General features: G+C 43.7%; 1 protein-coding gene across 2 annotated transcripts; it reads right to left on the reverse strand.

Annotated features, from left to right (window-relative positions):
* Positions 1 to 902: 902 nt before the first annotated feature.
* LOC115046035 (peroxisome proliferator-activated receptor gamma coactivator-related protein 1) lies at positions 903 to 7888 on the reverse strand. 2 transcript variants are annotated; one of them, XM_029506128.1, is made up of 11 exons: positions 7783 to 7888; positions 6314 to 6418; positions 5983 to 6138; positions 3775 to 5494; positions 3614 to 3667; positions 2656 to 3529; positions 2371 to 2568; positions 2171 to 2231; positions 1960 to 2081; positions 1694 to 1845; positions 903 to 1398 (listed from the first exon to the last, which is right to left on the reverse strand). In XM_029506128.1, the coding sequence occupies exons 1-11, from the start codon at positions 7876 to 7878 to the stop codon at positions 1298 to 1300; spliced, it is 3639 nt and encodes a 1212-aa protein (XP_029361988.1). In that variant the 5' UTR covers positions 7879 to 7888; the 3' UTR covers positions 903 to 1297. The 2 variants fall into 2 exon arrangements, with proteins under 2 accessions (XP_029361988.1, XP_029361979.1); XM_029506119.1 differs by having other exon boundaries at positions 904 to 1398; positions 2171 to 2234.
* Positions 7889 to 10562: the final 2674 nt, after the last annotated feature.

Below are 10562 nucleotides of genomic sequence, written 5' to 3' on the forward strand. Positions count from 1 at the left end.
TTTGATTAAAATCACAGCAGAGGAACCTTCAGGCCATCGGGGTCAAACACACAGTGCACGTTTTAGCATATTGAAGCTAAAGCATTCATTTTGGTCTATCTTATTCAACACACCCTTGATGTATATGAGCTCGTTTTTTTCTTAATCCAATGTTCCATTATAAAGGGCACCTGTACTGGTTAGGCTTCCCAGTTTTTTTAAATATTGTATTTATTAAAAAGTAATTAAAATGTGTAATTGTAAAAATGGCAATTAAATGATAAAGTGGCTCGCAATTAGACTCCACTGTGAACTCATAACTTTGTATATCTGGTTAGAGGCCCCTGGAATGGGAGGACTTTAATTAGAGAGCATTTCATGTTATTAACAAAACCAACAACTAATTAAGCATACCACAAGAAAGGTCTATTGAAAAGTAGGCAAGTTAAAACAACTCAGCAAAGTTATCTGAAGCTGAAAAATGTTGGGCATGCTGAAATGAATTTCACATTTTGTTGCAGCTTTGATGTTTGACGGGACGTTCTTTCAACTTCAAGAGCACTTGAAGCCATTAATGAAGTTGCTGACTCTGTAAGATCTGAAGACACTGGATAAAGCCCACAAAGAGTTTGAGCTGCTGTGCAGAGAGAGACTTGAATGACTTTAAGATAAGGAGACTGAAGAACAAACTGAACCTGATGTGGGATTTTGTGTCAACAGAAGCCCACAGACTTCCAGGAGAAAAAAAAAAACAAAACAAGATACAGAGCTTAAAGAGCAGGCAGTGGATGGTTTGATAAAACATGGCTATCCTTGTTCATGCCTCCGGTTAAAGTCAGCTGGGTTACTGGTCTGGCTCAGTGGGACCAAAATATTTAATATGTTTAATGTGTACTGATTACTCATTAAACACATTTACATTGTAATCTGTGTGCTTTTCCTGCACTGACATGCCAAAACACCTGCTTTCACAGTTATAGTGAAAATAAACGACACAAACTTCAGTTTACTTGCAGCTGGTAGTTCATCTGGAAATTCAATGAACCTTTACTTGTTTTTTTTTTTTGTTTTTCTTTTACATATAAAAAAGGTTATCAGTGTCACAGAATGCAACAATAGACAAGCATTCAATAGCTCCATCAGTAAAATGTTTTCAAGTGCTACATATAAATTCATATTTACTGCACACAAAAAACTGCATGCAAACATGAAAGAGACCACACAAATATACACAGCTTTGCTACATAAGTGGGAGCAAAAAGCTCTGAGGTTTGTGAATTTAAAAAATTGTCATTGTCCCATCCAGCTTGACGCTCTGCTACCTCTTTAATCCCCTCTGGGCCTGTTTCAGCAATGAGTCAAAGTCCAGGTCATCAAACCTGCGTCTGGGAGGCGGCGGGTCTGCATCTCTGTTTGCATCTGAGGAAGAGAGGGACATTCACAGGCTCAGGCTTATTAAAGAGAATGAAGGTTTGAGACTCTCTGGCTTCACTTTACAGACCGGGGACCACCGGCCACTTTAAATACAGACTATAGTCGACATCAATACTACTGAACTGGTTTCAGCAACAATGCCTGCCACGTGGGAACTTTCGTCATTTTCATCATTCATTTTCCAACTATTTCTCTGTTATGTAAACATTTTGTTTTCAAACTAAAGGCTTTCCTTCAGTGAAGTGATGCATTTGACTGTTTTATGGCTGGAGGGTCTCACCCAGATCAGAGTAGTGTGAGTTGCAGAACTGTCGTCTGCCACCGAAGCAGATGTCAAACGGCAGCTCATCAGGCTTCCGTATTTTACCGCCGTTGTCTATGGCTGTGAAAGCATCCTTCATGTTGTAGAATGTCACAAAGCCATAGTGGTCGCTAGGGGAACCAAAGGTGGAGGAATGTAATTTTGATATAGGTAAAATTAAATGGGGGAAAAAAAAAACAAAACAATAATAAACTGTGATCCATAAAAAATGTACACATATGTACCCTCTGTCTCTGAAGTGCAGCGACACACATTCCACCTCTCCGAATTGAGAGAACCGCTCTCTGAGTTCATCATGGGTCATTGAACTGCGGATGCGGCCAACATACACCACCCTGCGCTCATCCTGTGAGAGAGGACTTTCAGGATTACTCACTGCTTGTTGGATAACTTGAAAAACCACAAAGACATCAGTCGACATGATCTTTTACGCACTATAGCTTTAAGTTTCTGAATCCTCATCTCATGCTCCCTCCTGAGTTTCCTGGTCTCTCTGCTGCTGTAGTGAGAAAGGTGGATAAAATACAGACTGAGATTAAACCCTTAAACCTAGTTATGCTACAGAGAGACACACATAATGGAGAAACGCCTGCATTTGACTGCTCTATTACAGAAGACTCCAGACATCAACTAACCTGTAACTACTTTTCCACCCCCTATGGCAAATCTGTGGGGATGGTGATCGGGATCTGGATTGGGACCAAGATCTGGATCGTGACCTGCTACATCTAGATCTGGAGAAAGGCAGCCTGTAGTGTCGAGGTGGGGAGTGGGAAATGGAGTGACATGGAGATGATGAACATGAGCTGCTCTCTGAATGTTTGCGATGGAGCCTGAAAGACGGACAAAGTTACAATTTAGAATGAGGCACAAGAGGATAAACAAGCAAGATAATAAACATAATCACAAAAAATAATTACCTCCGTCTTTTTGGAGAGCGAGATGCAGAGCTGGAGGAAGAGGATGAGGAGGAGCAACGAGAGCTGCTTGTGATACTGTCTGAGCTGGAGTCAGAATGAGGAGATCTTCTCCGAAACCTCCTCTTCTCTCTCCCTCTGACGGAGGGGCTGGGTGGGGGTGTAGGGAGGCTGCACGGGGCTGTCTCGTGTTGCTCTGCTCCACCATCTCCTGAGGCAGCGCTGCAGCCTGAAAACAGCAGAGCTTTTTCTGCTAATGGCTTTGTGTCTGATCGAGTCCTGGGTTGCTCAGAGTGATGCCGCGACACAGACTTTGTCTGTCCTGTTGACGTCTGTGTTTGTAAACCAGCAGCAGCACTTAAGTTGAGAGTGGTCACCTGAAATTCGTTACTAACTTCAGAAACATCCTTGAGTAAAGACAGCTTAGCTCGGCTACGCTGTGTCACACTGGTAAGCGAATGATCCACGGGCCCACAGTAATCATGATCACAGGATACAGATGAAAACGTGTGAGGAGAAGAGTGAGCCGTGCGGGGCTCTGTAGTGCTGATGGGAGTCTTCTTTGTAGGCAGAGGACGGGGGTCGATAATCTGAATGGCCTTGGAGGGAGGATTTTTGCGGCTTGTGGGGTGTTCCTGCTGAGTGCTGAGGATGATTTCAGTGCCCATGGGCTCGGGGATGTCCACAGCATCTAATGTTTGGAGCTCTGGCAGACTCCTGAGTGTTTTCTGAGACAATTTTAAAAGATCAACTGGTTCCACAGAGAGGGATGGTGGCAGTCTGGAGGTTTTCTCTGATCCTACAGGCTGATTTTTATCCATGTGTCCATCTGTTTGTGGGATCTTGGGACCACTCTTACCAGCTCTCTCCTCTTTAGCTGCAGGAGGGAGGATTAAAAAGTTACACAATAAGCAGGAGTCAGCAGCCAAATAAACAGTGTACCAGGTGTCTTATCACTCACATTGTGTTTCCTCAAACTGTTCCAGTAGGCTGGTCAAGTCAGGGGCTTGAATGCCTGGAGTGGTAAAAAACAAAATAAATAAAACAAGAACAGCAACAAATTAACATTTAGACAGCGCATCACACTACTTTAGTGTCTTTTCTCATGGCTCTTTTATCCACCTGAGTCAGATATTGCAACCTTGGCGGCGGGTGGTTGTTCCTGAGGAGAGGAGATACTTGAGGGAGCACTTGGTAACATCTCGTCCTTCATTAGTATGGGGTCATCTGTGGGAGAAGGTGGTTGGGCAGAACGTGGCATGGAAGTAGGACACTTTATACGCCTCACTGAAACTGGACTTAGTGACTGAGGAGGCTTTGGTTGAAGCTTGATTCCTTTTGTTTGGGTCAGACTTTTTTTCTCTGTCTGTGGTTCATTGAACCGTGAATCTGGGCATGTTGAGGCAGGACAAAGTGCTGGAGGTCTACAGATGGCATCTGAGGCCATCTCAGTCAACTTGTTCTTAATTTCTTGAAGTAGAGAGTAACCCTTCTGTTTTACTAACAACACTGGAAGCTTCTCGGAGGAGGGTGGCTGTTTTTGAGGAAATGCTGCTGAGGAGTCATTGTGGATCTTCTGTAAATGTGTAGTGCTCTGGAGGGTGAGGTCTATGCTGAGGATCTCCTCTGGGGACTCTGATGAGGGGCGGGCGGTGGAAGGTGATGCTGTTTGACTAACTGGCAAGGGCACAAGGACAGGATTTGGCGGATCGCTACTAATCAATATTGGTTTCTTTACTGGACTGCTTTTGTTTTCCGATACATTAACATTTGGGTAAGTTGCTACATCTGGGAGTGGACTAGCAGGTGAGATGGTTTTGGATTCAGTTCTTGGGCGTTTTGTCTCTGGTGGACTGGGCCTTGGTGAGAGAGAGGCATAATGGCATGAGGTCCTGTTACCAAATTTATGCAGATGACCAGGACTGAATCTGGTCAGCTTTGGACAGTGGGGTGTTGTCTTTGGTCCACAGCTATTCTGTCTTTGTCCCGGTAAACAGAGGATGGGGGATAGCTCTTTGGGGGGCTCAGGGACAGAGGGCCACTTGGTTGTATAGTTCCCCTGTTTCTCCACCAGGGGCTGTCTTCTCTGGCGCAGCTGTCTGTACTGCTGGAGGCTGAGTGATTTGGCCTTGGTCTCCCCTTTAGCGGTCAAAGCATCACCCTTGTCACTGCTCCTTTCTGAGGACATAGTTGTCTGGTGCTCACATGCTGACCCAGCTGGATTTCTAAGTGCCTTTGTGCTACTCAGTTGATCTGGCATGCTGTCACTTGTTAGGTTTTTCTTGTTCAATGCTTTTTCAACTGATTCGTGAAATGAAGCCACTTGAACTGGGCCAAAGCGCACTCTTTTCTTCCCCCTGCATGGCAGAGCTGTGGATGAGTATCCATTCACTAACACACTCTTCAGGACTTTGCTATCGTCTCTTTTTTCATCTCCCACTTCTTTCCCCTTTGCCTCTTTCACGGCTTCTTCATCATCAGATACGACATTTATCTCTTCATCACTCTCCTCAGTGGGCCTCTCGTACCTTAACACCACCTCCTTGGAGAATATTGTTGGGTCATTACTCAGTTTCTCCCCCTCCTCTACATGCAGCTTCAGACAGTAGGGGTGCATGAGCTTAACCAGGTTGACCAGGGAAGTTGAGGTGAAGACATCAACACCATTGTCTGCTTTCTTTGATTTTTTGTGAAACAATGTTTGACTCTCTTGTGTGACCAGCTGTGGGAAGCTGCTTCTCTTAATTGAATTTCCATCTTCCTTTTCTCCATCACTCTTTATAGTGAATGTCATATTTGGTGATTTGGGTCTTGGTCTCTGTCTGTCAGCAGGTGACATCACCTGTAAAGAAGGAAAGAACAGTTTAGATGTTCAGTGTCTATAGTTGAATTAATAATTAAACTATAGATTTTAACAAAACCTGTTAAAGATCCAGTATGTGATTATTACATGTGATTAGTTACAACAAAGTGAATGCAACATAGTGAAGGTGAAGATCCACTATGGCAAATATGGCTGTTTTTGACCAGCCAGGAAACCAGATCAGCTCAGTAGGCTGTCTGTAATAGAAGATGTTGCCTTAGCAGACAAATGGCGCACATGTGGTCAATCAGCAAGTCAGGGAAATTTCAGTTTGCAGGAGTGATGTTATAGTCCAGAAAAAGTAACTCAGCGCCAAACTCTTCTTAGCATGTTCAGTCAGTTAAGTCTGACTCATACCACTCAGCACTGAACTCCTTAGAAAATGGTTTGACTTGGCAATTTCAAGATTTCTCCTTTTCACTTTCAGCTCATTTTCATCTGTGCATTACTCCAGTGTATGAACGCACCACTGAGCTGCTCCTGTGTTCTGGGTGGTTGAGGAGCTTGGCGTCTGTTAAAACATGAAAGGGAAAAAGAGTCCCATCATCATCCTCCCCACTGTCCAGCATCTCAGACAAGGCTGAAAGCAGAGCCTCATTCTCCTCCTCCACTACGCTCTTACCCTGAGGAGACACAGCAGTAGTCACATTTATTGATTCATTTGTCAAATCCACAAATATGGACCCTGAGGTAAACAGGAGTATCATAAACCATAGGATGACAAACACTGAGATGTTAAGGGATATAGAAACTCTCACAGTGTGTGGCTGTGATGATGTACAATCATTAAAGACTGACCTCTGAGCCCACTGTGGAGTCCTCTAATATGGCCAGGATGGAGTGATCTGCACAGGACTGAGGCTCCATGTCCACATCTTTAACGAGGTCTCTGCTCAGGATCAACTGCAGAGATGCAGACATGCAGAAAAACTGGATGAATCCCATGGCGTGTTCATGTGCACCCACACTGGTAAGGCCTATTTGTACCTTCTGTAATTTTGCAATGAATGTTTCCCTCTGGGTGTAACCAGGAACTTAAGTGTGAGAGGCATTAACCTAAAAAACAGGAAGAGCTGCTTGCCCTGACAATCCTGAAAATACAGTGATAAAAACTCAGAGGCAGAGCTGAAGCTTAATCCACGTCACACATCATTGAGCTGAACTTAACATAAACTTTGGTACAAAGACTTCCATACAACTAAATTTAAGTGTCAACGCTTCAACACTTAAAAAATAAAAAGTCCATGACCCAAAGTTATTGCGTTTACTGTCCCTGCAGAATTGAAAAACAGCAGATGAGCTGCAGAAAAAAAAAAAACTTACCTGAACATAAATGTGCAACTGCAACACAGTTCAAGGCTATTATGTCATTGCTTGTGGGACCATGCTATTGTTTTTGTGCGTCTCCAGGGATGACCATAGGAAACGAACATCAAATACTGTGGTGTGTAGTCTGGATTCTTTTTTCAATTACTGTAAGTCGACAGCAACTCTTGCTTGATGTGATCATGATTTGTCCAGCCACAACCCAAAACCTAAATGTTACATTATCATTATTTTTATTATGTACAAAAAAAGGAAAAAATATTGTTACATTTGACCTGCGTGTCAGTTCAATAAATGACATGTATAACATACATGTATAAAATGAATCACTTCAGACAAATGGAGGAATGTGAACAGCAATTGAAGTGTGTGTGTGCTAGAGCAGGATGAAGAAGACACTGTGAGTGAGACTATGATAAAAGCCTTATTGGGACAGCAGGCTGAGGACACAGGAGGCCCCAGAGACAGCCCACTGTCTCAGCACTGTCCCAGGAAGCAGGAAATAGAGACCTGCTCTGCTCTAAGAGGACATTCACAGGCGGATGGGGACGGCAGTCTCACTAAAGTCTACACGGAGAAATGTCCTCAAACTCAAAATCTAACCCGAGTCCTGAGTCAGGGAGGACGGAGAAGGGACATAGTGTCCCCCTGAGGAAACCACCCGCTCCCTCAGTCACCCTTCACAGCCTAAATATTTAGATCTGCCATGTTTGACATGAACCGAGGCGGTCTATCTCATCATTCAAGCTGATTCCGTGCCGACCCGGTCCAAATGTGGGGCTAAAAGCTGAGCCGCCTACCCGCAACAGCAGCCCGTCTCAGCCACGTGTCGCTCCGGACACATGTGGCCTCTCGCCGGTCAAACGGCCCGTTAAAACACCGGACACCGCCGGCCTGCGGGCCTTTAGGAGGAAAAGCAGCTTAAGGGAGGAAACCGGTACCTCATTGCGGGTGTTGTCGGCCGGAAAGTCGCGGTTATCGCCATTTAAATCCCCGTCTTTCCCTCTCCACCGCGCCGCCATCTTGCCGCTCCACATGGTCCGCTGGCAGGCCGGACGGAGCACGTGGTTCCTGGCTGGCGGCGCGCGGAAATCACCGACCCGAGATCAGCTCCGAGTCCGCGAGCCAGGCCGAGGAGAGGAGACACGTCTGATCCGAGGTCAGCTCAGGATAGTCTTCCCCATCAACGTCCATCCTCTCCTCAAAAGCAGCGACACGTTTTCATTTGCTGCTGCAAAGACACGTCGATACAGAACCACCGTAAATTTGACTTAGGGAAGTTTTTAGTTTTTTTTTTTTTAATACGCCGACATGCAAAAAGTGCTTATTCAAAACGTTTTTCGTATCAAGCTACTGCTGTCACATAGATTTTTACCATGTTTTGATTGGACCACTGATGCTGGAATTTGATAATTTTCTAAATTTCATTTCCTTTATTGCTCAAAAGTGACGCCCAATGCGCCACAGGTCGCCCTTATAATGAACACACAGTGTCACTTCAGGTTTTGTATGTGTGTGACACTGATTCTGTGGATTGAACTAAAGATTCTACCAATTATCAAAGCTGGTTTAACAAGAAGGCATCACTAGTCTAAAAGAACTGCTGTGTTAATATTAATCAGGGGTGTAACACACAGTAACAAAGTAAATGTATTTGAGTACTGTACTTAAGTACAGTTTTTGAGTATCTGTACTTTACTTGAGTATTATTTTTGGGGGATCCTTTTACTTTCACTTCACTACATTTGAATTACAAATTTTACTTTTTACTCCACTACATTTCTACTCATGCTCTCTTACTCACTGCTTTTGCGAAAGTCTAACATTACTAATTTCATTGTATTTAATTTTAATTGTTTTTGTTTTCCAGGTAAGAATATGGCCACGATGTATAATCCTCATCCTACCTGTATTATTTCTCCATAACGGCTCATTCTACATCATACAATGTGGCCGTATTATTACCTGGAACACGCATTAGCTTGTAGCCGGAGTTTGGATGTCTTCTGTGGACATCACTGACAACAACACGGTCCAACTCCTCATCAGTCACAGCTGAATACAGGTCTGTCTTTCTGCACAAACACAAAACATTAACGAGTAATGTCCCGGTCCTTTGGTGTGTTGTTGTGTCTGAAGTGGTGGAGTGCTTCTTCTAAATTTGCGGCTAATATCTTTGTCGGAAAGTGTGGAAATAATGTCAACAATGTAAATACCCCCCACCCCCGTGTCTCTCTCTCTGTTACCTGACTGCAGCTGGGGCCCTCTCCTCTGTCTCTTCCTTTCTGATGGAGCTACCAAACTCAGCTGTTTCTGTCAAAGATAACGTTTTGTGTCGGGCTTTAATACAAGCTAGGCTAATGGACGTTAGCATTAGAGCTGGTCAGTTAGCTTAAGGTACAAGCTAACGGCGCTGTTTCTTATCTTGCTCTACCTTTCTCGTGCCTGCTCCACCGTCACTATATTTTTTTTTTAATATATTTGTATAGAAAATGTCTTAACCCTTTACTCTCTTATTCTCCTTTCTTTTCCTTTCTGATCACCGGACTGATGCTAACCGGACATTTTCCTACCGAACTTCAGACAACAGAGAACAGGCTAGCATAGCAACAGTAACCAAGGGGGGCGGGGCTTAGTGAAGGATCGGTGGGTGAGTTTGACAGATAAAATAAATTCATGAAGCAACAGGACCGTGAAATAATTAATTAAATAGTAAAATAATTATATATACTTTTACATTTAATGAACTGGTATAATACATTCTTCCCTTTTTCCTCCATAAATAAGTCAGACCTCCACAGACCAGACCCCTACAGACTCCCACAGACCACCTCTGTCCACCTCTGATATTAATATCTGTTAAAATGTGTCAGAAGACAGATGCTTTGTCCAGGATGTCTTACACTAAATTAATTTTATTCTTAGTTTGAATGTGTTTCCCTGCTTTATGGCAGGAGGCTGTAATAGAGCGAGCTCTAATAGTGTAACTGGGAGTTGTGGTGAAATTGGAAAGAAGACTCTGTAGAGCTGTTAAATACACATTCAGAGCTTCATTATCTCCCGTGCTATATCTGCTGAGTGTGTAATGAAATCATAGCGTCTTAGGCATAACATAGGCAATAATATAGTCAGTCCTTGAAGTGGGGTTGTTCAGAGCGTATATATCGGCCTCCTACGGTCTGCGTACTCACCAGAACAAACAGAAATGATCTGCATGTTCAGACGTCGCAATAACAATGTGTTGACTTTCCTGATTAACGTGTGTGCACTCTCTCCTGACGTGGTCTGCTGCATTGGTCTACGGGCTGTTGTTACACTTTTTCACTAGAGAGGGTACCCAATGAGGTCCAGTTTGAGATCTTCGCATGAATTTAAATGTGCTCGGGCCTCAGAAAGCATTTATGCTGTGCACTAGATCATTATGATTGAACACATTTGAATGCATTTATTTTCATGACATTTATGTTCACATGACTTACTGTAATGCTGGAATCCAGCATGACTTTGCAGTCACATAATTCAGTACCAGGGCTGATTGATAACTTCTTTTTCCTCTTTCCACTTCATCCTGTGCAGCTTCACACCGTGTTATTTGATATTTGGTGAATAATTATTCTCAGTGTCTGAATAATAAATACAGCTGTCTGAACCAGTGTTTGCATCTCTCTCGTTCTCTCCGTAGCTGATGCAAACCTACAGCAGCACCAAACCTCATGCTCCA

This window comes from Echeneis naucrates, chromosome 1 (genome assembly GCF_900963305.1).
Source record: "Echeneis naucrates chromosome 1, fEcheNa1.1, whole genome shotgun sequence".
Taxonomy (NCBI): domain Eukaryota; kingdom Metazoa; phylum Chordata; class Actinopteri; order Carangiformes; family Echeneidae; genus Echeneis; species Echeneis naucrates.

Excerpts from the sequence above, each read along its gene's own strand:
- LOC115046035 (XM_029506119.1), bottom strand. The coding sequence starts at position 7,878 with ATGTGGAGCGGCAAGATGGCGGCGCGGTGGAGAGGGAAAGACGGGGAT. Across the intron at positions 6,139-6,313 it reads ACTCCACAGTGGGCTCAGAG|GGTAAGAGCGTAGTGGAGGA; the intron begins GTCAGTCTTTAA and ends GTGTCTCCTCAG. Across the intron at positions 1,846-1,959 it reads CTGCACTTCAGAGACAGAGG|CGACCACTATGGCTTTGTGA; the intron begins GTACATATGTGT and ends TGGTTCCCCTAG.